The sequence below is a fragment of the Ursus americanus genome, chromosome 25, assembly GCF_024610735.1.
Source record: "Ursus americanus isolate L20-20 chromosome 25, mUrsAme1.1.p, whole genome shotgun sequence".
In the NCBI taxonomy this organism is placed as follows: Eukaryota; Metazoa; Chordata; class Mammalia; order Carnivora; family Ursidae; genus Ursus; species Ursus americanus.
Genome location: NC_142151.1, coordinates 18,510,678 through 18,537,904, shown reverse-complemented (window position 1 = coordinate 18,537,904; position 27,227 = coordinate 18,510,678). Strand labels below are relative to the sequence as shown.

The window sequence follows — 27,227 nt, the reverse complement described above, 5'->3', positions numbered from 1 at the left end:
AACTTCAGTTTGTGAAAAATGAAATGTGTGCAAAATAGAGTAAAACAAAGCTCCATAACATGAGGTATGCCGTAATTGTTTACTTACTAGCGCTTGTCTTTCTTCCTGACCTGTCCGAGGCCCTGGAAGTTATGGACTGTGTTTTGTTCACGTCTTATCCACAGTGCCTGACACAAAGTCTGTGCTCAATATGTGTAAGTTAATTGAATGATTTCATTTTCAAGTTAAGAGTAGTAAAGAGAACAGATGTGCTCTTTTATTGAGGAAGCAAAGATGGAAGATAACTAGCATGCGCAGATGTTTACAGATGCCACCTGTTTGCTTCTGAACGGTCTCATATAGGGATGTAAGTGGCATGATATAAAACAGGCAGGATTAACACTCTTCCCGGAAAACTGCTGCCATAGCCATGTGGGTCCTTCTCTCTTGCTTTGATCATCCTGGAGAGCTTTGATTACAACTTATACAAATTGTGGAAGGCATGCCTTGGGAATCAAGAGACCTAGTTTTGCCATTACTTTATGTCCTTGATGAAGACATTTCAAGATTTCTGGTTTGATCTCTGTCATCTGCAAATTGAGAGTTTTGGATTAGGTCAATCATTTTCAAACTTATAAAAATGATACAACCATTTTTAAGTTCAGAATCTTACGCATAAGGCCAATAGAGTTACTCTAGTTGACCATCAAGGGTTTTTTTTTTTTTGACATCTATCTCTGTGGTGGCCCCTGTAAGGGCTCTGTGAATCAGAGTGTAGAAAGTATTTGAATAATAGCCTCTAAATTCTCTTTCAGTTCTCACATTCAATTATTATTATTTTTTAGTCAATTTTTTTTTTTTTTTTTTTTGGACACCAAGTGCACCAAAGTTGAACCTTCTCCATATTGGTATGGAGGAGATATTCAGCTGGGAGGCTGTGGTATCAGGGTACTTATTGATTATGGCCAATGTTCTATTTACCCTGATGTCTAGTTATGCTGATTGATCAATACCCATTCCATAGTTGTTAAATATTTGCACAGTCACTCTGGTTTCCAGCTAATGTTATAATGTGTGGATATAGGAAAGGAAAAATTATACGTTGGCACTTTTTTCTGTTTCTTTTTCTTTGTTTTCTCTCCTTCTTTCCTTCTTTCTTTCTTTTTTTTCAATTATTTATTTTGTTCTTCTTTATTATAATCTTCAGAAATTGAAATTATGCCTTAATTTTTATACTAGTATATTTTACAAATTAGTACACTTGAAATAGTGGTTTTTTTTTTTGGACTTTGTTCCCTAAAGTAAGACAAAATTTTGCTTCAAGTCAGTTAGTTTGACCAATACATGGTTAAATGAAACTATTGTTAATTATTGTAAGTGTTCTTCTGATACCCAGTCCCTAATATACGTACGAGATCATTGATTTTGTCAGACTCACATTACTTATGATAATATTGACAATAATAGATACTATGAAATTTTATCATGAGTTATGCAAACATATAAATTATACTATCAAAAAAATGTTGTCATAGGAAATTATGCAGTGTTTTTTCTTACATTTCAGAAGTAGTATTATTATTGTTTCTAATTTTTGGCTGTTTACATACAAAATGAATTTCAAGATAGTTCATGTTATCAGAGTAATTCAGCCTGAATTACAGTTATGATTATAACAATACTTTCAAGCAACGCCTTATAACAACCATAACGAAGACTTTAAAAATAAAAAAAAAAATATGTTGAACTATAAAGTTCACACAATGTGAATTTTACTGTAATTATATTGGTAAAATTGAATAATGTAGACATATTTCTAGTATTCACCTGCTGACACTTGAGGATAAAAGTTAAAATTTAAAATTTGCATTATATTCCACTTTTAATTTTTTTGTGGGAACTGAGAGTCTATCATTTTTTTAGAACACATATTTTATTTTGAAATTATGGGATTATGCGGTTTGATATCCTGCTAAAGTTTTGCATTCAAATATTTTTGTGCAGCTCATCAGTGGTATCCAGTTACCTCCCAGTTACCATTCATCATCTAACAAAGCTGACACACTAGTGGTTCTAGAAATTTTTGGTGTTCCAAATGATCATGTGAAACAGCAGACTCGTGTAATTAAAAGAAATGGTGAGCTCCTAATATATTTTTACTGAACTTCTACTAGGCTTCTGGCTGGAAAACTTAAAATTTATCTGTTGATAGAATTTAGAGGCATCTTTATTATTCGTAAGGCAAGGGCTTTGCATTAGGTTCAAGATGAGCAAAGTGTTATATGCAGTAAAAACAATTTGATAATGATTCAATGTGCTGTTTTGATATATTTTCAGATTACAGATACAAAAATTTAACTGAGCTGAAAAATTACTATTTTTTTTCACTTTGACCTCCTTTTTATGTCTCTTCCCGTATTGCTGAATTAAAGGGACATTTTGATGGCTGCAAACCTACTTAGCTTCTAGCCTTTGTGTAAAATAAAGAACGTATGATTATTTGATATAGTATGTTACCCATTTTTATTTCACTGTTTGAATTATTTTAGATCAAAAGTCTGTGGCTTTTGGCTCTGGCTAAGGATGCCATAGAAACCTACTCATACAATATTTGGATTCATAATTCAGTCATTTTTGCCAGAAGGGAAATGTAGGAATGGAAGAAATGACTTGGGTAAGATTTTCAGTTCCAGCATCCCGTGATGTTTTATGTAATACACGACTGACAGCGTCACACCTTCGTTGAGGTTGAAATCATTAAGGACAGTAAAGTGTAGATTCCTGGGATTGACCTTTAGTCAGGGTCACCTTGGAGGAGACCTTGGAACTGATTCTTGAGTCTAGAATCTTCTTTGGGTGCATATTCTCAAAGTATAGCAGGCTTCATTTCAGAGTCTGGAAATATGTGCCGGGTTAAATGGCACCGACAGAAAAACAGGTCAGTTGTATTAGTCTTTTTTTTTCTTGGGTGATAATCTCCAATAATATCCACCATCTGCCCTTTGTACTGACACCACGAGTAGTCCTCCAGAGTCCCCCTGGTGCAAAGAGTATGGAAAAAAGATGTGGGAAGTTCTGGCTACTTCATCCTAGGTTATCTATGGGGAGGGATATTGGTGATGACTCACTGCCTTATTTGTACGCCTTAGCGTTGAAGGCGTACTACAAGGGCGGTTTCAGGAAATGGTAACTGCTTACATCAGGAAGCTTATAGTATCCTATCTCTTGTTCTCTTCATCCCCTTACTTGAATCTTCATGACAAAATGTACAGAACATTTATTTATTCAGTGCACCCCTTATAATATGATTCTAGCTTCCGTTAGAATTTAGATTATATCCCTGGGTTTAATGGAAATATTCCTACAGAAATTAAATTTGGTTTATCTAATAATATTGAACCTGTTTTATTAGAAGCCTGGTGATAAGTATCAAAAAACTTAAAATCTCTGTTTATTAAATGTATTATTATGTATGCCCCCACAACCCTATTGTAGATCGTTTTCAGTTTGGTATGGGAGGTGAGATACAATAAGATTTAAGATAGAGTCATTAGTGTTTTAAGAAACTACGAGAATTGTAGTGGAACGAGCAAATTTGGAGATGGTTCTTGGAGAATGAATAGAATTTTTTAGAGATTGAGGATGAAGGCATTGAAGGCAAAAGGAATAATATGAGCCCTAAAACCTGGAGAAGACTAAATTCAAATATGCTAGGGAAAAATACAGAATTTAAGATGGGTGGAATACAGGGTACTTAAAGATTAGTGTGAGATAAAATGAGAAAGTTATGTTGGGGGTGGTCATGGAAAATCATGAGAGCCATGATAAGGTGTTAGGTACTGCTTTTCCGTAGAAAATGAACAAAATTAAAAGTCTTTAACAGGGATATAGCACTAACATAGTTGAGCTTCAGAGAGATTGTTTCTGCAGATTAGGTGGGAAGAAGTATATGGGAGAGAAATGAGAAATACAAAATCGAGTCAGGATATGGTTTCATAGCTAGAGGATGGGGAATTGAAGTCAAAGAAGGCCCATGGCATCAGAAAAAGAGTGGAGGACGTGTATGAGGAAGACTAGCAGGAATAAAAGTCTAGAGAGCTGGACAAGTGGGATTCTAAGATGGCTGAGCTACTAGAGTAATTGTAGTGTAATAAGAGAACTGAGAGTCTGGAAGGAAAAAGATCGCATTTGGATAAGGTGTGGAAGTAATTCTTCAGTTTTGGTCATGCCCGAGAAAATTATATTTATAACTACCAAATTTGGTATGCTGGTTTCTTTCCTTTCCTTCCTTCTTTCCTTCCTTCCTCCCTCCCTCCCTCCCTCCCTCCCTCCTTCCCTCCCTCCCTTCCTTCCTTCCTTCCTTCCTTCCTTCCTTCCTTCCTTCCTCCATTTCTTTCTTTCTTTCTTTCTTTCTTTCTTTCTTTCTTTCTTTCTTTCTTTCTTTCTTTCTTTCTTTCTTTTTCTTTCTTTCTTCTTTCTTCTTTCAGCTGAAAGGGCTTTCTCATGTAATATATATCATCTATGCGTGTGTGAGAGAATTTTGTGCAGACATTTTAAAGTGTCTATAAGGAATTGACTCTTAGACCTGCCCCTGCACTCCATGGAATTATTTCTTTTCTTAAGGCAAGGCAATACATTCGTTATACCAACATGAGTCAATTGGTTTAATATTTTCATGGGCTTAGACTGCGTCCTGGATTACTATCTGGTAAATGTGTGCTTGTGACCATAGCTGCACCACAGAAAACAGAAAATATAATTAGCCACAAATTCTTTAATGCTTCCGGAAAGGTAACTCAAAGAACAAAACCTATTGACATAGCAAGCATAGCATTACCTTTGTACGTGAAAATAATGCATATTATTTCTCTCTGAATCTAAGTAGACTGTATATTTGATCTGAATGTGAATTTATTGATTCCATTAAATTATATTTAAGTATTGGATGATTTGTGACACAATTTGGATTTCTTATTTGGCAAGAGATTTTTGTTTGGGATGATTATTTTGCTGGAGTTCTAAATGACTCATCAACTTGGGACTTTAAAATGAGCACTTATTCAAAAGAAGGATCAAAGGCTGGCTTTGGAGCACTTAGCTCTCAGGCCAACAACTGTCTATGGAGCTCTTCCCATCACGGGAGCCGGTATAGAAAAATGATGTTATTTAACTCCTTTGTTAGGACAATGCCTAGACACAGCAGTCTCATTGCCTAGTGGTGAAATGTTTCTGCTCTGAAATAGGACTCCATATGTTTGAATTCCTGTCCTGCCACTTAATGGCTATGTATCTGAAACCTTGAGGAAGTTACGTAACATCTTTCCGGCTCAGTTTTCTCATCTGTAAATGTAGATAGTAATAACCCTGATGGATTTGTTGTAAGGATGAAATGAGATTATCTACTTAAAGTTCATATCATATTGCCCAGCAATACTAAAAACCCAATAACTATTGTTACTGTCATTATTATTTCTTTCTCATTGGATGCATGAAAAATTCAAGTGCTCTAAAACATAAGCTATTAATATTACTAAGTGTTGAAAAGAAAAATTTCAGAGAACAGATACTATGCATTACTCCCTAGAGATAGTGTCTATGATTCTTTGACGATATCTTCCTTTACATTTCAGCTTTTTGTCCAAGATGGAATGAAACATTCACATTCATTATTCAGGTGCCAGAATTGGCTCTGATGCGTTTTGTTGTTGAAAATCAAGGTTTAATAACCGGAAATGAATTTCTTGGCCAATATACTTTACCAGTTCTATGCATGAACAGAGGTAATATTCCTAAGAGTAAGATGATTATGCTAACAATTAGAACTTACATTTACCAAAGACCCACATTGATACACCAAATAGCTCTACCCATGACAGTTAGATGTAAAGGAAATTTTATGCACGGACACATATTCTCTCTCAGGGGTCTATTATAGAAGTGTGTTCTCATGTGGAAGGTGGCATTGTGGTTTGGGACTGCAAGGAAGAGAAATTAGACAAACTTGGCATGTATGAGCATTTCTTTACATGGACCATTGCTCCTTTGTTTCAATGAGGAGTAGTCATGACTACCACAAAGAAATAAAGCATGGGCATCAAAGAGAAGGGAGAATCAGTGACTCATTTTTCCAGCCCAAGAGGAGCCTGGGAGCCCAAGACCATCCTTCCTTGACTCTTTTCAGGGCCACTTTTATGTTGCAGTCCCCTTGCGGAGGTGACTGATACTATGCCCCCAATTACCGTGTCTCCATGTGTGTTTCTCTAGCACCATCTGAGCTGTACCTCGGAAACGGAGTCTCTGTGAAGCAGAAGGGAGGTGGCTAATTTAGCACACTGCACTTTGAGGGAGGAGAAGTGTGAGCTGTGTGCTCAGTGTTAGGCAGTAAGAAGTCAGAATAGAAACTTCAGATAGTTTCTCTTTTGTAGGAAATTAATATACAGGACGAATATAACTATGCAGTTATAGTTTTGACATATGCTTAGTAAAGATAGAGTCTTCATAGCACTATCGAGAACACTGCGGATTTATTTTTATTGTCCTAATTAGATATGATTCCTTTTGCAGGTTACCGACGTGTTCCTCTGTTTTCCAAGCTGGGCGAGAGTCTGGAGCCTGCTGCCCTCTTTATTTATGTGTGGTACATCAGATAGCGACTAACAGTGCCTGACCTATCGTGAGCTGGACATCGTAATAAAACAGCCACAAGGAATGCCTACACCTTTTTTCTTTTTTAAAAAGCATAAAGCAACATACTTACAAAAACAGAAATATTGAGCAAATCCCTCTTTAATACGCAACATAGAACAGTGGAAAAAAAGAAAGCAAAACAGTTCCGAGGGTCCCGACAATGTGGCGCTCTTGTACCCAGTGCTCCCGCCCCTCGGCTACGGACGCTGCTCTTGCAACTTGCTTGTATCATTTTAAATGAGTAGAACTTACACGCTCTTAAAATATGTCTGATTATATAAGATACGTTGGCAAATATTTATCGGTAAAAAGAACTGTGAAATCTAAGAGTGTTTTAACTTCTAGACACCCACTGCTGCATGTTGTAGTGAACTGGAATTAGATTCCCAGGTGCTTTGTGCCCTTTTATATCCTAGACAGTAATTAGCCCTTCTCAGGCTAGTTCTTAGATGCTGGGCGTTGGATCTGGTGCTCTGTAATTACACAGACATTTTTATGAGTGCCTGTGAAATTGATTTGCAGTCAAACAGTGTTCAATCTCCATATCTGTAAAAGAGATCTACTCTGCGGACTTCTGTGCTTAGATCTCTGAATTCACACTATTTCTGAATCTGTGCTAAATGTACTTTGAAGATTGTCTTTGGTCAAAGATGAGATTCCTGTGCTGTTTCGTAGGCTGGGCTTCTCACCAGAACCAGCCCTTTGACTTACTAACTGTCGTACGTAGAACAATATAGTCCTTATTAACTCTTCTTCTTCAGAATAACCAGGCATATGAATACTTAGTCTACCACATTGCTGCACGGAGTGAGGCGAAAGTACACAGCACAATTTTTGACTAATTGGGGAACCTGCATAGCTCAGATTTAATTTGTTGCAATTAAATCTGAACTTATAACTAAAATAACAAAAATGACTTGGAGATGTTTACTAATGCATTTTCTCTTCATGGCCAGAAAAATACAAAATAACCCAACTACTATATTTTACTAGTATAGTTTACCCTCAGAACCAAATATTTAAAATAAAGAGCCCACTGGGAATTCAACTATCCAAGCCATAAGTGGCAAGAAAAGTCCCAGCGCCTCATCATCCACATATTCCCTCGTGGCTGTTCTAGATTTAAGAGTGTGGTACCCTCTTCCCAGTGTGGGGCCACAGCCAGTTCTCAGAGGAATACTTTTATTTTTCCAGGTAGTAGAAAGATCTTATTTAAATCGTCTATCGTTCAGTCTGATAGCAGGTGGGGTGTTCAGCCCATTGACCCGAGGCTTTAACCTTTCTAAACTCCTAAAGTCTTCTGAAGATCTGGAATTCCATGAGATTTAAAGATTCTGATCAGGTGAGCTTTGCAAGAGTTCACTAATTCTGCAGCAGGATAAACTTCTATTTCTTATTTATACCATCGAGATTTGAAATGAGGTAGAAAAAAGGTTATATACATTTTTCTCTTACTTTTGCTTCAGGTACTAATCAAATTCAGCTCACTAACTTTGAAGACCAAATCTTTCATTTTTCAATATCCCACTTTACATCAGAAGTGCACTTTTGAAAGGAAACATTAGATCATTTTATATCTTGTCCAATAATCTTATAATGTCTTTAAACATCTTTGGTCCCATTTCCTATATGCATTATTTATCATTTACTTTCCTTTTGAATTGAACTGGCATATTATTATTATTACTGCTACTACTATTATTATTAATTTTCTCACAATAGAAACTATAATAGAAACTCCACAGTCAGGGAATGCGATCATTTTGGAGAAGGTTGGGAAGAATGTGAGAATCCGGCTTTGATTAGTGCTGTCTAGGCATGCTTTTCTTTTTTTTAAGATTTTCTTTCTTTCTTTCTTTCTTTCTTTCTTTCTTTCTTTCTTTCTTTCTTCTTTCTTTCTTTCTTTCTTTCAGACACACACATACACACACACACACAGAGCATGAGAATTATGAGGGAAGGAGCAGAGGGGGAGGCAGAGGGTGAGAATTTCAAGCGGACTCCAAGCTGAGTGTGGAGCCTGAGATGGAGCTCCATCTAACGACCCATGAGATTGTGATCTGAGCCAAAATCAAGTCAGCGGCTTAACCCACTGAGCCACCCAGGTACCCCTAAGCATAATTCATTTGCAGGAAAAAATAGCATTGGTGAGTGGAAAGAGCTAGAAAGAAGGGCTAAATGAACCCCTGGGCTGTGGCAACAGAAGGCCTTTTTTCTTTTAAACTCTTAGTTGAAATGTCAGTTCCTCGGGGAAGCCATCCACCATCTCTTAGACTTGGTCATGTTCCTTGGTGTATGTTTCCCTACAACTGACAAAAACGACAGCTGGGAGCTGACGTTGCATTATCAGGTGGGCCCTGTCATTGTTAGGAGCTGGCCTGACACTTGCAGTTAGACCCTGGTATCCTGTTGAGCATGGCCGGCTTCACAGAACAACACATTTACATAAACAACATTTTATTTATTTATTTGAGAGAGAGAGAGAGAGAGCACAAGCAGAGAAGAGGGGCAGAAGTAGAAGAGAGAGGGAGAAACAGACCCTCCGCTGAGCAGGGAACCCTGATGCAGGACTGGTCCCAGGACCCTGGGATCATGACCTGAGCCGAAGGCAGATGCTTAATTGATTGAGCCCCCCAGGTGCCCCTCTACTGTTGATTCTTTACCAATTATACCTTTTGCCTCGATTCATACTTTTTATCTTATGAATGAAATTTATTCCAATCATAGAATTGCCCCCTCCTCTTGACAACATCCAATGCAGAGAAGAGCCCTATTTCCTTGAACTGCGCCCCCCTACCCAATCATCTCACACAAGACTAAATCCAATAGTAAGTACTTTCAACACCCTTTTACTGAGATGTCCCATGGTTCCCTGTTTGTGTAGCTCCTTATTGCAACGAGCATTAAACCCAACTCTATGTGTTCCCGGTGATCTTTGGCTGGGGGGCGTTGACATAAACTTGGCTTCTCCTTCTGTAACATGCATTACCTTGGAGTGACCCGTGTGACAGGAAAATTTTGTTATGTTGTTGATTTTGACCTCTTCTCTCTTTTTTCTGCTTGTGGTTGTTTAGGGCCTCAGAAAACACAAAGAGCACAGTCTCCCCATTTAGACTTACTCTGACTTTTGTTTGGGAGATGGTGGCCTCTGGAGGCCACTGATGCTGATTGCTGAGGAGTAAAGTTGCCCTGTCTCTGAAAGAAGTGTGGAGAAGCTCCCTGTAGTCATAGAAAAGAGGGCTTTATTTTAATTTGGGGTATGGGGAGTGTACAGTGATTTTGAGGGATGCAGACAGTGTACCCAAGATAGCTCCTCCAAGGGTGGTGTTAAAACCTTTATGCAAATTTCAAGGGATATCGGGAACCACAATGGTTTAGAAGTTCATGCTGTGGACTGGTATAGAGAGAATGGAATCACTCTCAGTGAGGCCCTTATGAGGTTGAACAGTGAACAGTTTATTGGGGGAATATATGAGTTTCATTTTTCAGGAGTTATTAAGATTCCATAGTCTCGGTGCTACATAAACATTTATTAAATTGCATTTATTTCAAAGTAATAACCCTCTGGCAATATTTGTACCAACAAAGGAGTCTCATGACGTGGTTTGGATTCTTAGGCTATACGTTTGAGCTCTCTGTATAATCAGAGCAAGCATTTTCCCCAGCCCCTAGAAATTTCCATTGCACACATCAAAGGGGTGGATTAAAGTGGGATTTGAATTTAGGAGAGATTGGAATCTATGTGTCTTACACAGTTACGCACCAGCCCAACACCTGGCGGTAGTGGGGGGAAAGTTGATGTTAAATGCCTTACAAACCTACACACTTTCAGCAACCAGTGCCCTCTTTCTAATTTCCATGTATATACAATTAACTTTCACACTTTCAGTCATCTTTCCTGTTCTTCTCCCAGGGCGATTACTTTTCTAATGTGATACATATCTGCAGTGTTAGCAATACCTAACATGTGCCGAATATTAAACATAAATTAACCTAAATCCTTTCAGCAATTCCATATTTTATTGGTAATGAAACAGCCTCAGAAACTTTGAGTTGCCTAAGGTCTACAGTAAATGCCAGAATTTGGGTTACTGATCCAGGGCAGTCTGGAAAAAAATAAATGTTTTGATTACATCACTCAATACACAAAAATTAACTCAAAATGGATTATAGATGTAAGTGTCAAATGTGAATTTAAAACAAAAACCATAGAACTTTTAGAAGAAAGCAGATAGAATATCTTTGTAACTTTGTGGTAGGCAAATGTTTGTTGGAACATTAAAGCATGACATATATAAAAGAGATGGTAAGTTGGACTTTATTTAAAAAAAAGAACTTTTGGGGCGCCTGGGTGGCACGGCGGTTAAGCGTCTGCCTTCGGCTCAGGGCGTGATCCCGGCGTTATGGGATCGAGCCCCACATCAGGCTCCTCCGCTAGGAGCCTGCTTCTTCCTCTCCCACTCCCCCTGCTTGTGTTCCCTCTCTTGCTGGCTGTCTCTATCTCTGTCGAATAAATAAATAAAATCTTAAAAAAAAGAAAGCTTTTAAAAAAAAACTTTTGCTTTTTGAAATATGAAAATGAAAAGGCAGTCTACAGAATGGAAGAGAGTATTTTTAACATACCTATCAAAAGACTTGAATACGCACTATATAAAGAATACTCCCAGTCAATAAGACAACCCAGTAAAAACAAGCAAAACATTGGAACATGCACTTCCCAAAGGAAAAGACGTAAGTGCCCAATAAATGTGTAAAAAGATGCTCAACACCACTAGTTATTAGAGAAATGCAAATTAAAAGTATAATGAGTTACCAATAGAATGGTTAAAATAGAATAAAGGGGCCATACAGGTGTTGGGAGGGAGGTAGAAACTGGAATTTTTATACATTGCTGATGGGAATGTAAAATGGTTCAATCACTTTGGAAACAGTTTGGTAGTTTCTTATAAAGTGAAACATATACTTACATATGACTCAGCTATTCCCTAAGGTACATAAACATATACCTACACATGACTCCTAGATATTTACCCAAGAGAAATGAAAACGTATGTCCGCACAATATATGTATGACTGTGGATAGCAGTTTTATTTATAATAGCTACAAACTGGAAACTACCCAAATGTACAAATTAACAGGTGAACGGATAGATGAATTGTGTTATATCCATACAACGGAATGCTATTTAACACCGTAAAAAGTTAAAAAGGACTAAACTATTGAAATATGCACAAATATCAATGAACCTCAAAATCATTACGGTGAATAAAAGAATATAGGCAAAATAAGTACATATTGTGTGGTGCCATTTATTTACAATTACAGAAAGTGCAAACTATAGTGGCAGAAAGCAAATCAGTGAAGGGGGTTCGGGACGGAAGTAAGGCTGGATTAAAAGGAGTTACGAGGAAACTTTTGGTAGTGACGGAAATGTCTTGACTGTGGTGATGCTTTAATAAAGGTATCTCTATATATGTCAAAACTACTCAAATTGTACGCTTGAACATGTGAAGTTTATTGACCTTCAATTAGGTCTCAAAAAGTTGAAAAAATACAGAGTCTAGGAAAATAGTATATAGTCTCAGCTCTCTTTTGGGCGTTCCCACCAGTAAGCTGCATCAGGGGTACCCAGAAGGTTTTCCTGACTCGGCTGTGACGATATGTGTTCTAACAGCAAGATCAGCCAGTCCTCTAATCAGATCAGGTGATATAAGCTTCCCTCAATTGGGGGACACAAGATTGAGTGGAGTGGTAAGCAGAGAGCCCTATTCTAGACTCTGCGGGGTGCTGGGCTTGACAGAAACTGGCATACTGAACACCATTCCTTTAACCAAGGAACACTATTGCTGATATCCCTCCAAATAACTGACATACTCTATTGTGCAGCTACAGGCAGGGATATTTGAAGTCATAACGTAGTCGTCACCTTTGGAGTGTAGATTCCTCATTAGAATTTTTTAAAATGTTAACTAATCTCTTCAGGAGGTCTTTTAAAACTAATTCATGCACACACAAATATACACAAGCACCACATATACAAACACACATACATGTGCACACACACACACATGCATATATATTACAAGTTTTATTCTGAAGTTAGTAAATTCTGGATATTTAAACCAAAACAAAGGATAGACGTGTGCTTGAATTTTTTAGATCTATTTAAAATACCAAATACTGTTCTTAGTCTAGACCAGTGCTTTTCAACTTATCTGCACACTGGTGTCATTTAGAACATTAAAAAAATCTTTTCAGAGATTCTGATAAAATTGAGGTGGCATTGCTTGAGTGTTGGGGTTTTAAGAAGCTCTTCAGTTTATTTGAATCCAGGGTTTTCTAAATATGGTCCTCAAACCAGTTTAATAGCATAATCAGAGGACTATTTAGAAATTCAAAGGCTGTGAGGAGAAGCCTAACAGGGGATTGAAGAGAGAGAAAAAAATGAATTCAGTGTGTGTCTTTCTCTAATTCTTCCCAATGAAGTCACCTTGGAGTGCTTGTGGTCCTCAGTGTGACTTGCTTCTCTGGGTTCTGGTCAAGAGAGTCAAAGTCAGAAAATAAAATGTCAACAGAAGGGGGAATGAACCATGAGAGACTATGGACTCTGGGAAACAAACTGAGGGCTTCAGAGGGGACGGGGGTGGGGGGATGGGTTAGCCCAGTGATGGGTATTAAGGAGGGCACGTATTGCATGGTGCACTGGGTGTTATACGCAAGTAATGAATCATGGAAGTTTACATCAAAAACTAGGGATGTACTGTATGGTGACTAACATAATAAAAATATTATTATAAAAAATAGAAGATTAACATATTTAACAACAACAACAAAGAAAATAAAATGTCAAAGAATGAAAACAAATATTCTGATTTTCTTTTATAGTCATTCAAGTGTGATGCGTTGTAGGAATAGAAATCAGCCTCCAGTATATGGAATGTTAAATGTATATTAAATGCAACAAAATTTCTTATATAGTTTGTTTACTCAGAATTTATATTAGTTCCCTCTTTTTCAAGGTATTTGACTTGATTCCAAACTCTATATTAAAACTTACATGATGAGAGATAACGCATTAAACGATCCAGTGAGAAATGAGAGAGTTGGCGTGCAGCATAATGAGTAAAGGCAAAGAAACAATCAATCAAAAGCCTAACTTAATTCAAGAAAGTTTTTGGCTAGATGAGCAATGAAGATTGAGCCTGGGGGCTAGAAACAGATTGTTGCAGGACAGACAGTACGTACATAACAGAGGTGCTGAGAACTAAGTTAGAACAAGGTGAGAGCTATATTTTCTCATTAAAAAACAGTAATGCAAAACAGTTTTCTGAAGTAAAATATGTAAATTATGTAAAAACTATAAAGCATAAATCATGATATACCAAAGTATCAAGTAATATCTTTTTTTCTTTTTTGAGATTTAAAAAAAATTATTTATTTGACAGAGAGCGAGAGAGCACAAGCAGGGGGAGCAGTAGAGGGAGAGGGAGAAGCAGGCTCCCCGCTGAGCAAGGAGCCCAATGTGGGGCTTGATCCCAGGACCCTGAGATCATGACCTGAGGGGAAGGCAGACACTTAACCATCTGAGCCACCCAGGCGCCCCTCTTTTATTCTTTTTTGTATTTGGAAAAAATTGCAGAACTCCTTTGCCTCATCGTTTCTCTAGAGCGCGCCATCCCATAGGGTTGCTGCTGTGATAGAATTGTCCTATGCCCCTCTGTCCAGTGGGGGAACCACCAGCCGCACGTGACTATTCACCACCGGTGACGCGGCTAGTGTCATGAAGGAACTGAATTTGTAGTTTTGTTTAAATTTAAATTGAAGTAACTACATGGGGCTGGTGCCTACCCTACGGGTGGGTAGAGCTCCGGACTGCCGGGCTCGCTTCTGCTCCTTTTGGTTTCAGGCTTTCTCCATTATGCTGACTCGCACACCATCCCTTATTCTACAGAAAGGACATGATAGTTACTATGTCATTTTCTGATATGTGTCTCTTTCCCGCCCTCCTCAGTCTATTGTGGATCCAATCCTAGAAGACAGCACAGTATCTTCTTTGGATAGCACTTAGCAGTTTACGAAATGTTTTCACACACATTATTTAGTTTGATCCTTATGTATATATATCTATAAACTGTGGTTTTTTTAAGTGATTTTCCCAAGTGAAAGTTTCCTGATTTGATCAAGTAAAGGAGCTCATTTAAAAGAATGTTTGACAATATAAACGTTGGTATTTTGCAATATTATAGAAAAATGCTTAAAATTGTTCAGTGATAATGTAAAAAGAATCCTGAATTGGACATCAGGAAACCATGTCTACTACCAGTGATGATAATGATGATGATGATGATAATAATAATAATAATATAGTAGTAGGTGATAAAGACATATATTATGTACTAACAATATTCCAAGCATTGTGTCAAGTGTTTCATATGCATTAACTAGTTTAATCCTCATGGCTATTCCAGGAGATTTTGCAGATAAAAACACTAAAAATTAAAGAGATTAAGAAATGTGTTCAAAATAATATATTGAAGTTGTCTTGGGTAGAGCCCTTTACTTGTCATTGCTAATTTACTCCTTTTTAAAAGTGAGGTTTCTGAACCAAATAATCTTTAAGTTTACTTCCAGTTCTCAGTAACAAAGACAACTGACATGTCCAAATCGATAATCTGATTTTTGATAGTGTCCATCCTTTGCGTTGTGTGTGTGTGGTGTGTGTAAGTTTTGCAATTGTGGAAATGTAACAATCAGGTATAGGATAACTTTTGAAAAATGTTATTTCCCAAAACACTTTATTTTTATATTGATCTTGTTTTAAGCTAGCATATTTCTACGTATTGATTTGTTATCTGTTATGCACTGAATGCTTGTGTCCCTCCCAAAATTCGTATGTTGAAGTTCTAGCACCCACTGTGATCTGAAATAGGAGGTGGGCCTTCGGGAAGTAATTAAGTTTAGATGAGGTCATAATGTCAGAGAGCCCATGGTGGGATTTGTGCTCTTATCAGGGGAGGAAGGGTCACAAGATTTTTTTCTCTCCACCATATAAGAATGTAATAAGAAGGTGGTAGTCCACAAGCCAGAGGTCTCCTCAGGAACCAAATCTATTGGCACCTTGATCGTGGACTTCCCAGTCTCTAGAACTGTGAGAAACAAATGTCTGTTTTTTAAGTCATTCAGTTTGTGGTATTTTATTCTAGCAAGCTAAGGCAGTATGTTTAGTAAGACAGTATCTTCTAGATCTTGCTGAGAATATGAATGAGATTTTTGTATGTATGTGCATGTACCAATCCAGTGTGACCCCTTTATTTTAATTTTTTAAATATTATTTCTATTGAAGTGTAGTTGACATACAATATTATATTAAGTTCAGGCATACAACATACTGATTCAACATTTATATACATTAAGAAATGATCACCACGGTGATCTGTCACCATATAAAGTTGTTACAATATTATTAACTACTTTCCTTATGCTGTATATTATCTTATTTACTTTATAACTAGAAGTTTGTACCTTTTAATTCCCTCCCCCTATTTTGTTCATTCTGCCACCCCCTCCCCAAGAATTAGATTTTTAGAAAATGAGGATAATAACGCTTACCAGATTTATGATAAAGATCAAATGAAATAATATATATAAAATGTTTACAACTGTGCCTGGCTCATAAGAAGGATGAAAGAAAGTGTCTATAAGTATAACTGAAACGGAATATAGCCCAGTGATTAAAAGGATGAATTCTGGTCCTTGATTTCTTAGGTTCATAGCCTCTGCTACCTACGAGCTGAGGGACCTTGGGCAAATTACTAAAAAAAAAATTTTTTTTTTTTTTTTGCTTTTTAGTTTTCACATCAGGGAATCAAGATAATAATCATTGTAACAAGGATTAAATTGACAAATGCATATGAAGAATTTGAGACAGTGCCTGAAACATGAGCGCCACATACGTATTAGCTATTGTCACTATTATCATCACGTTTGCATTAGCTTTTTTCAACGGGAGAAGTTACCCTGATTACTCCCCTGAAGCTTCTCTATTACTATTTTTCTCATGTATCAAATGGTATTTTTTTGGGTCTCTGTTCATGTTTGTAATTGAAAATCTAAAAAAGATCAGTCAGAGTTTTTGCCAGGTGAGCTCCCTCTGCACTTGTGTGTTCTGATGAGTGAGGAGCTGGGACTCAGAGCGGCCCGGGCCTGAACTGCAGGCAGCATGCGTGGGCAGCAAGCGTGGCTTCGGGGTCTGAGCACTGCTACCCGGAGAGGGACGAATCTCTTTCTTGGGGGCTGGTGGTGAGTTAATCTGCAGTGAGAAGAGTCTTGCACATAGAAGATGAATTACCTAAATTCTGTGGGCTTCTTCGGGATGTAGGTCTTGCCTTCAGTGTGTCGGAAGATGGGGGTCCAGCGCTCCTGGTTTCCTTGAGGAAGGCGGGGCGTGCGGGGCTGCAGGTGCTCCGGGGTGGGAGATGCTAGTGCTGCTAGTGTTGCTCTGAGTATTCTGATGCTGTTTGTATGCAGGTCGGGTTCCAACTGGTTTCCAATAGATGAGCAAGGCTTTCCTCTCAAAACCGTTCTTCGTTTAAATCACCTCACGAGGAGCTTAGTAAACTGTTAAGCTGGTAAAACGGCAAAGCTGTGTTCTTCGATTCTCCAACTTTCCAAGGAATTATTAACAGTGGGGAAACTCCTGATGAGTAGAAATCTATTATAGAAAAATTGTATGTATCTTTCTTCTTAAGAATAAGATCTTTAATGTGATGTTCTACAGAGGACAGTATTGAAGGTATGGTTCTTGTTCTCTCAAATACCGCTGTCCACGAGCTCCTGGGAGACACAGGCGGTTAAGATAATGAGGTGGAGGGAGAAGTTTCTGATAGTACAGCTTGAGACTGAAAGACAGGTTTTTTGTTTTGTTTTGTTTCGTTTTGTTTTTAAAGCGTAACTATCAGTAAAAGATGCTAAGTGGATATTAATTTTGGCAACATCAGAAATCTGGCTATCTTTTAGGTATTATCTCCTGATGGTAGACCTTGGATAAAAATTTTTGACTACTGGGTTCAAAAATATTTCTTGACTTTTTTGAGACTTTTTTTTTTTTAATGGAGCTACCATTGCTTATCTTACTGAGTTTCGTGAAGACTAAATCACGTACAATGGGTAGAGTGCCTGATGCAAGCTGACCTTCAACAAACGTTAGTTTGTTTCCCCTTTCTCACTACAGGAGGTAGTAAACAAGGAGGTTGACTAAGAAAGGATCTCAGGCAAAAGCAACAATGTCTGAAGGTTTTTTTTTTTTTTTTTTTTTAAGCCGAACTCTGCCAATTTCCAGTTGTCTGTTTTGTATTACCTCTTTATTGGTGTTCTCTGTTTGGTGAGATATCATTCTTACGGTTTCCTTTAGTCCTTTGTATGTGATTTTCTTTAGCTCTTTGAGCACATGCAAAAAGTTTTTTCTAAAGTCTCTACCAACTCCAGTGACTAGGATTTCTCAGGGACGATTTCTATTCATTTCTTTTTTTCCCCTATGTATAGCAGATGCTTTCTCATTTATTGGCACGCCTTATAATTTTTTGCTGAAGATTGGACATTTTGAATATTATAATGTGACAACTCTGGAAACCAAATTTCCCCTTTTCTTTGAAGTTTGTTGCTGCTTTTTATGGTAGTAGCTGTCTGTTTAGTGAATTTTCTGAACTAGTGTTGAGTAGTTTGTATTCTTTATTGTGTATGCTCACTAAAGTTCCTGTTTTGTTTCCTCGGTGGTCAACTAGTGATTTGACAGAAATTTTCTCAAACAATTGGAATCCAATTTTTTCTTTTGTTTTAATTTACAACTCCAGTCTTTGTATATATGTGTGTACATTGGGGGATGCCTTAAGCAACACTCAGCCCACGAGCTGGCAACTTTGTTTTAGCCCTCACTTCTTGTTGCCTAGAGCCTGGAGGTCAGCCGGGGATGAGAGCTTTGTGCCTTCCCAGGTCTTATCTGAACAAGCTCTGCCCCGAGCATGTGTGTGGGCTTACAGATTCCCACCGACAAGTGGACAAGTGAAAGCTTTTCAGCGCCCCTGTTCCCCAAGTCATCTCATTCCTTAGCCTTTCTTTCAAGGCATTTCAGTTGGTCTATTATTTGCCCAATTGTTATCCCTTGTCCCCAGCAGCAGCGCTAATACATTTGCTCTTGAATGTTTTCAACAAATGTTCCCTGGGCAGCCACCTCAGCCCTGGGGGAGTTCTAAGTTAGGTGAAATGAAAACAAGCCCTTTGAGCTGGTCCTTCAGGGAACACCCCACAGGTCAAAACAACCACAGTTCTTTTAGGGTAAGATCTGTTCTGCTTCCTCCCATATTAGGAATTTGTACCGGGAATGGGAGCTATTGTCTTTAATGGGGCTACTAAGCTGGGGAGTGGGGATGAGGCCAGGGTAGTTTAAATGCTGCAAAACTCTATTCTCAAAATGCACTTGTCTTTTCTTTCTTTCTTTCTTTCTTTCTTTCTTTCTTTCTTTCTTTCTTTTTCTTTCTTTCTTTCTTTCTTTCTTTCTTTCTTTGCTGTAGAATTTGATTTGTTTCCATAATTCCAATAAAGTTCATTTTGACAGTTTTTGCCGGTTTATTTGCTGGTTTGTTGTTGTTGTTTGTGGAGAGACGGACCTTTGGAATTCCCTCCTCTATCACTTTTGCCTATGTCACTCTCCACCAATATTATTAACGTATTAGTATAGTATATTTGTTGCAACTAATGAGCCAATATTGATCCACTATTATTAACAAAATTCATTCTTTATTCAAATTTCCCGGGTTTTTACCTAATGTCATTTTCCTGTTCTAGAGTCCCATCTAGAATATACATTATATTTACAAGTCATGTTTCCTGAGGCTCCTCTTGGCTGTGACAGTTTGTCAGGCATTCTTTGTTTTTGATGAACTTGACAGTTTTGGAAATTACTAGTCAAGTATTTGGTAGAATGTCTGTCAGTTGAGTTTGACTGATGTTTTTCTTGTGATTAGACTGAGGCTATGAGTTTTTGGAAGGAAGACCTCAGAGGTCGTTTTCATCAAATCTTACCAAAGGAACATTCTGTCACCATGATTTTTCACTGTTGATATTGATCTTCATTGCCTGATTGAGTTAGTGTTTGTTAAGTTTCTCCACTGTAAAGCTACTTTCCCCCCCATTTTCCATACATACTTTGAGAGGAAGTCACTATGTACAACCCATACCTGAAGAATGGGTAGCTATGTTTCACTTTCTAGAAGGCAGAATATCTGCATAAATTATTTGGAATTCTTCTGCATGGGAGATTTGTCTCTTTTTCCCCATTTATATATTCATACAGTCATTCATATCAATATGGACTCATGGATAACTATTTTATACTTTATACAATCTAATACTACTTGTTCAACCTGTCCCAACCTCGGTCACTAGGAGCTCTTCCAGTTGGCTCCTTGCCCTAGGGAATATCTTCACCCCCATCACCATGTTTGTTTCAGTTGGAGGATCCCTGGTGGCAGATCCTTTACCCAAAGCGGTGGTTGATGTCTATGAATGATAGGAGTCTAGTGATGATTAATGTTTTTGCCATCCGATCTTGAAAAAACTTTCTTCAGGTTTAAATTTTACAAGTGTTGAATAGTATTTTCTTTAGTCGAAGTCTTTGGTATATTTTTTCCCTTTTATTATTTCCATATTCTTATTTTTTTCAGATAGTTCCAGCTGGGTTTGTAACTTTGTATTCAGCTTCTTATTTTGGCTTCTTTACTTCTCTAGCTCACAGAGGGACAACATTTTTTCCTGGACCCCAGTACCTTTTTCCCTTTGCCTTTGCCCTCTGGCCCCTAACTTTCTACTCTCAAATTTTTGTCTTGAGGCAGATGAAGTCAGTGAGTTTCCATGTTTGTCACACAACCCTTTCAAACAAGTCTTGACTATCTTGACCCTCTTGAGTAGGACAGTCCCACCTAAAAGATACTATTCCTATTAGACCAACATGTGCTTCAGATCAAGACTTGACCTGTAATCATCTTGTCTGACTTCCTTTTAGTAAGTTCTCTTTTGCTTAATTTTCCTTTAGAACACCAGTTCCATAAATTTTCCAAATACGTTTTCCAAATATGCCACCCCCTTGGCGACAATTCTGTTTCTCCAAATATCATACAATAATTCTTGGAGTCATTTGTCTCTATCTTCCTGGGGTTTCCCTCTCAAATCTGACTAGATTTTCTTTTTTTTTTTTTTTTAATATTTTATTTATTTATGTGACAGAGAGACAGCCAGCGAGAGAGGGAACACAGCAGGGGGAGTGGGAGAGGAAGAAGCAGGCTCATAGCGGAGGAGACTGATGTGGGACTCGATCCCGGAACGCCAGGATCACGCCCTGAGCCGAAGGCAGACGCTTTAACGACTGCGCTACCCAGGCGCCCCTGACTAGATTTTCTTAACCACTCTAGTGCTCTGTCCTAGTTTTTAAGGGGTTGTTTGTCAGTTGTTCTTACAAAATGCTGCTGCTTTAAGAGGAATCTTTAAAAAAAATTTCTGACCTTAGTTCTCTCCAGGATGTCATTATATCTGCTCTCTAAGGCGTTTCCTCTTTTGATCTGATTGATTTTTTTAGGTACCAGTCTTCCTTTCTGAACTGGTAACAACTGAAATATATTGCCCTTTTCTATCACCTTCTTTCAGAGAAGTTAGACTTGAGCGTTATCACCTTTTTAACTTTGTAGCTCTTTCTCCCACCTCTTAGCATCTCATTTTTCCTTCATATCTGCCCAGCCTATGTTTTTTTTTTTTTTTAAGATTTTTATTTATTTATTTGACAGAGACAGCCAGTGAGGGAGAACACAAGCAGGGGGAGGGGGAGAGGAAGAAGCAGGCTTCCAGCGGAGGAGCCTGATGTGGGGCTCGATCCCAGAACACCGCCTGGATCAGGCCCTGAGCCGAAGGCAGATGCTTAACGACTGCGCCACCCAGGCGCCCCCCATCCTATGTTTTAAGATCTCAATATTTCTTTTAAGGAAATATCTTTCTCATTACTACACTGTTGGACGTCTTTTATTTTATTTTCCTTCTTCTATTACCCTTGTTTTGATGGTAAGAAATAAGGCACCTGTTTAAACTACTCTAGTTTCTTCTTGGTTCCTGGGGAAAATCAGAATCTCAGAGCCACAGACTGACAGACACAGACCTTTAAATTGCTTTCTCAATTTTGGAGCATTTAATAACCTCAGTCAGTTATTTTTTGACCTCAGCCTAGGAAGAGGACATATTCTCTTTATAAAAAGAGTCCCCAGTCATTTTGATTTAAATATTAACACAATCAACATTCCTTTTATGATTGCAGCCATGGTTTGAACCTGTGAGCTCTAATAACCACCGTTCCTTTAATGATCAAATGTAGAGCCTGCTTTTGAAACTGTTTTGTTGAAGTAACGGAGGTCTAATGAGCATGCCACATGAATTTAAGCTTGGTTCTGTCCCCTCCATTGCTCTATCAACCTATGTTCATTTCAAAATAGCACACACACACAGAGAACAACACAATTTGGGGAAGTCGATATAGTAGGCAAGGATACTCGTGTCTGGAGCTAAGAATTTTAAGCTACAACTCTACTAAAATTTGTAGCACATTTTGAATTCAGCTACTATTAAAATTTCTGTCCTAGTATTTGGAGATCTGGCTAAGAAATCCATTAAAGAAAACAGCCAATGTTCTTCCTTTTTATTTATTTATTTATTTATTTATTTATTTGAGAGAGAGAGAGAGAGTGAGCACACGCGCTCCTGGGTGCACACGAGTAGGGGAGGGGCAGAGGGAGACCAAGAGGGAGAGAAGGGAGAGAAGCAGACTCCCTGAAGGCTCCATCTCACAACTCTGAGATCATGACCTGAGCTGAAATCAAGAGTTGAATGCTTAACTGACTGAGCCACCCAGGCACTGTGCCAATGTTCTTCTATCACTTAATGCTTAAAAAAGCTTATTTAAGAAAATAAAAAAGGGTTGTCTTTCCTTATAGTCTATTTTGTTCCAGGGACTAAATCTTCTGTGGTCTGTATTCATGATAATGCCTAAGGTTTAATGCTACATCCCTGTAATGATAAAAACCAGTCATTTGCAATATAAGCTATTACAAACTACCAAGATTAATAAATTCACATGGCCCACACTTACCAAAGCCTGAAGTCTAAGCAGAGTGTCTTGATCCACTGAAACTTCTATGTTAATGCAGTGTTGGCCCCAACATTCTTTCTGAAGAAAAAGCTTTAGTTAGGTTTAATCAGTTCAACTAAAATATTTTCAGAGTTTACAAGATCCTGTGCTTGGAAATAAAATATACCTTAATTTGTGAAATATGTATTTTAACATAGGGCTGAAATTGCTGAGCAATTGCTTTAGTCACTAGCATTTCTCCCACATGCTATCAAGTCTTCACTTTTGGCCTGGATAATATGTAAATAGTGGAACCCTCCCAATAATCCATTCCCTCTGGGAATCAAATTCTGAACTTGAACTATGTTTGCTGGAAGTAGGTCTCTGCTACCACAACTACCTACCTGTTATTGGTAGCTATGTTGTATCTGTGATCTTCAGATTCTTTCTTTTTTTAAAAAAAAGATTTTATTTTTATTTATTTGAGAGAGAGAGAGGGAGTGAGCATGAATTGGGGGGGAGGGGCAGAGAGAGAGGGAGAAGCAGACTCCCTGTTGCACAGCGACCCTGACACGGGGCTCAGGGGCTCAATCCTGGGACCCTGGGATCATGACATGAGCCAAAGGCAGACACTTAACCAACTGAGGCACCCAGGAGCCCCTGATCTTCCAATTCTTTCAGCCTGTGCTTTTTGAAATGTCTTACTTTTCTGTGGAAGTTTCTCAGGAATTTTTAAGATGAGAATGGGCAGTTTGGGAGGGGGTTGAGGGGGTGGCCAATTGTCAAATGCTTCAGGTCCCTCACATCCACTTGACTTAAAAATACCTCTCCTAGGGCCCCTGGGTGGCTGTCAGTTAAGCGTGTGACTCTTGATTTTGGCTCAGGTCATGATATCAGGGTTGTGACATTGAGCCCCATGTGGGGCTCCATGCTGGGTGTTCAGCCTGCTTATGATTCTCTCTCTCCCTCTGCTCTTCCCCCCTAAAAAATACCTTTCTGTCTCTCTCTGTCTCTCTGTCTTTCTCAGACACACACACACACACACACACACACACACACACACACACACTCCATTTAAAATTTCATTTGAATGGGAAGATGATGCTATGATGAGACATTGGAATGTCATTACTCTCTAAGGATATAATAAATCCTCCCTTCCCCATCTCACTAGACTTCTTGTAGAGAACAAATAATGTGCATTTATAAAAAAAGCTAAAGGAACTTTAAAACATTATATGAATGAAAATTAATATTAGGGACCTTGTTTTTCTTGCTCACTGGTGTGTCATTCAGTCATTTATTTTGGCAATAATTCACAAATACTCGCTGGGCTCAACCACGTACCAGGTATTTGTGGGGTTGAAACAGGAAAACAAATGAAGACTCAATGTACTGGTTAGTTATGGCTGTGTAACGAAGTACCACAAACCAAGTGACTTAAACAATAGATATTTTTTTGTCTCGCTGTCCTGGAGACTAGAAGTCTGAAGTTAAGGGTTGGCAGGGTTGGTTCCTCCTGACAGTTTGTTTTATGTCTCTCTCCTAGCTTTGCGGAGTTTGCTGGCAATCTGGTGTTCCTTGGTTTGTGGATGCATCACCCCAATCTGTACCTTCATGTTCATGTGGTGTTCTTTCTGTGTCTGAGTCCATGTCCAAATTTGCCTCTTTTATAAAGACACCAGTTATATTGGGTTAGGGGTCTACCCTACTCTAGTGTGACCTCATCTCAACTAATTACATCTGCAGTGACCCTATTCTAAATAAGGTCACATTCTGTGGTGGGGGTTAAGAATTCAACATATAAATTTTGGGGAGACATGATTCAATCCATAAAAACTACATACCATCTGCCTAAATTTAAAGGTTAAAAATAAAACTAACAAGCTGTTAAATATAATATGCTTTGTGCTCTTATTGTGACAAATTCATCTTCATAAACACCTGGAAAGACAGGCTTTAATTTAGAATTCTTGGACTCCTTGGAGATTGTCACCAGGTTATGGTGGCCTGAAAAGGGCTGGCTCCTCTCCTAGAAACCTCTGTGTGCCCCACTTTTTCTTCCTGCCCTGATCTGTCTTTTGCTGTGGACGCCTCATGCACGTCTGTGGCCATTCCAGCTGGCGCATTCAAGCTGCATCCATATACCCTGCAGGCAGCCTCCCTTTGGCCACCACCAGGGACTACACATTGCTCACACTGGTGATGCAGTATCACTTTAGATGAATGGGCCCTTAGAAGAAGCCTACAAAGGCTGTTCAGGCAGGGAGATCTGGGGTCCTGGTACTGGGAATGTGGTCTAGAGTGAGGGTTCTGGGGGTGGCTAAGACAACTGGAGGAAGCAAGTTTCTCTATGGTGAGGGCACCAGGGCAAGTACTCTTCTTGCTTGGGTCTAAGGCTGTACTGTCAGTGAACAAAACTTCTTTGTGGTCTTGGGTTTATTTTTTAGCGAAAGGAGACAAAACATAAATAAATAAAAGAAATACATTGTGTAGAGTGTTCAGAGGTGATAAGTGCATAAGAAGAAAAGTAGGGCAGAGGAGGAAGGATCTGGTGTTTATCTGGGTATAGGGCGGGTTACAATACCACAAAGAGTGGTCAGCGTAGGCCTAATGGAGCTGGAAACATTTGATCAAGACTTGAAAAAGGTGAGAGAGTTAGGCTAGTGGATTTGTGGGACAAAAGCACCTTTTGGAAAGAAGGAGCTATCTGATAAAGAATCCAGGGCGGAAGCATACCTGGAGTTCTCAAGGAGCAGAAAGGAGGCCAGTGTTGCTTGAGTGCTGTGAGCATAGGAGGATGTAATGGGAGTTAAAATCAGAGAGGTAGCTGATGAGAGGCTGGAAAACATAGGGCCTTTTAGGCTATTTTAAAGGTTTTTTGGCTTTTTCTCTGAGATTAGCAGTTCCTGGAGAGTTTTGAGCAGATGAATGACATGATCCCTCTAGCTTCTGTGTTGAGAATAGACTATAAAGAGGACAGGGTAAACATAGAAACAGGGAGACTATTTAGAAGAAGGCGATTTTAGCAATCTGGGATAAAGATGACAGTGGTACCTTGAACAAGAAGAGTAACAGATGGAGAGTGATAAGTGCTTGGCTTTGGGATATATTTTAAGGTAGAGCCAACAGGAATATCTGATGCACTGAAATTTATTCAGAGAAAGAGAGGGGGAGGGTATCAAAGATTACTTCAAGTTTTTTGCTCTTTAAAACAGGTTGGAAGGGAAAAGATCAAGAGTCTAGTCTTGAACATGCTGAGTCTGAGATACTAGATACTAGATATTCAAGGGGAATATTGAGTAGGCAGTTGGATAAGGAACTCTAGAATTTGGGAGGGGATCTGGGCTGGAGTTTTAAAACTGGGGATCATCAGCAAACAGATGTTATTTAAAGCCATGAAAATAGATGAGATCATTAGAGAGTGAAGGTTGATGGAGAAGAGGACCCAGGAGGGAGCTCTGGGACACACCAACATTGGAGGCTGTGGAGAAGATGATGCTCCTGCCCAGAAAACTGAGGAGAGACCAGTGTTATAGGAGAAAAGCACAAGAGGGTGTGAGCGCCCTAGAAACCAAGTCAAGAAGGAATACTGAAGAAGACAGATACGGATTGTGTCAAAGGGCTGAAAATTGACGTTTGGATTTAGCTGTGTGAAAGTCATTAGAGACCTTGATAAAAGTAGTTCTGGTGAAGTAAGTGTCAAGGGCAAGTATCTCCTTGGAATTGGTCTGAGAAAAAATGCAAGCAGAGAAACCAGAGACAGAGTAGAGAGAACTGTTTTGAAGAGTTTTGTTACAAAGAGGAATAGGCAATGGGTAAGTTTTTAAAAGGGGAAGGAGGGTGCTGTTAAGTTTTTTATGACGGTTGTAACATTATGTAACCATGCACATCATGCTTTTATGCTGAAGGGAATTCTTCCCAGTAGCAAATAAAGAAATGATGCTTTTGAGCAAAAGAGAATTCCAGTAACATTTGTTGTGAACAGGTGGGAGGGGTTGGGATCACATGTACGCGTTGAGAGGTTGGTTTTGTGCACGAGCACAGGTAGTTTTCCTATGGTAATAGGTAGGAAGGTGGAACATAGGATCAACTAGGTGGGTAGATGCCATAGTGGAATCTGCAGAGGTCTTTTGACTGATTCTAATTTCTAAGTGAAGTAGGAAACATCAGCTGAAAGAGAGGGCTGGGGTAGAAGGTGCTAGGGTGTCAGCAGAGAGAAGAGCTTATAGTCATTCTCTAGCAGAAAGGGAGAGTGAAGGGACCTGGAACATACAGACCGATTGCCCAGCAGCACTGATGACTTACTTGACTAGCATGATTATGTATTTTAAATAGGATCACATTAACTCATAACAGGCACTCAAATATTTTAAGTTTTTTTTAATTCCAATTAGCTAA

The 27,227-nt window shown here is 38.7% G+C and overlaps 1 protein-coding gene across 1 annotated transcript in view; it reads left to right on the top strand.

The window, feature by feature from the left end:
* The window catches only part of PLCZ1 (phospholipase C zeta 1), a 47,296-nt gene extending 40,667 nt beyond the window's left edge, over nucleotides 1-6,629 (top strand). The window contains exons 10-12 of the mRNA XM_045781377.1: nucleotides 1,984-2,116; nucleotides 5,610-5,759; nucleotides 6,544-6,629. Of these exons, the coding sequence (XP_045637333.1) occupies nucleotides 1,984-2,116; nucleotides 5,610-5,759; nucleotides 6,544-6,629 (369 nt within the window). The remainder of the gene's footprint in view (nucleotides 1-1,983; nucleotides 2,117-5,609; nucleotides 5,760-6,543) is intronic.
* The last annotated feature ends 20,598 nt before the right edge of the window (nucleotides 6,630-27,227 follow it).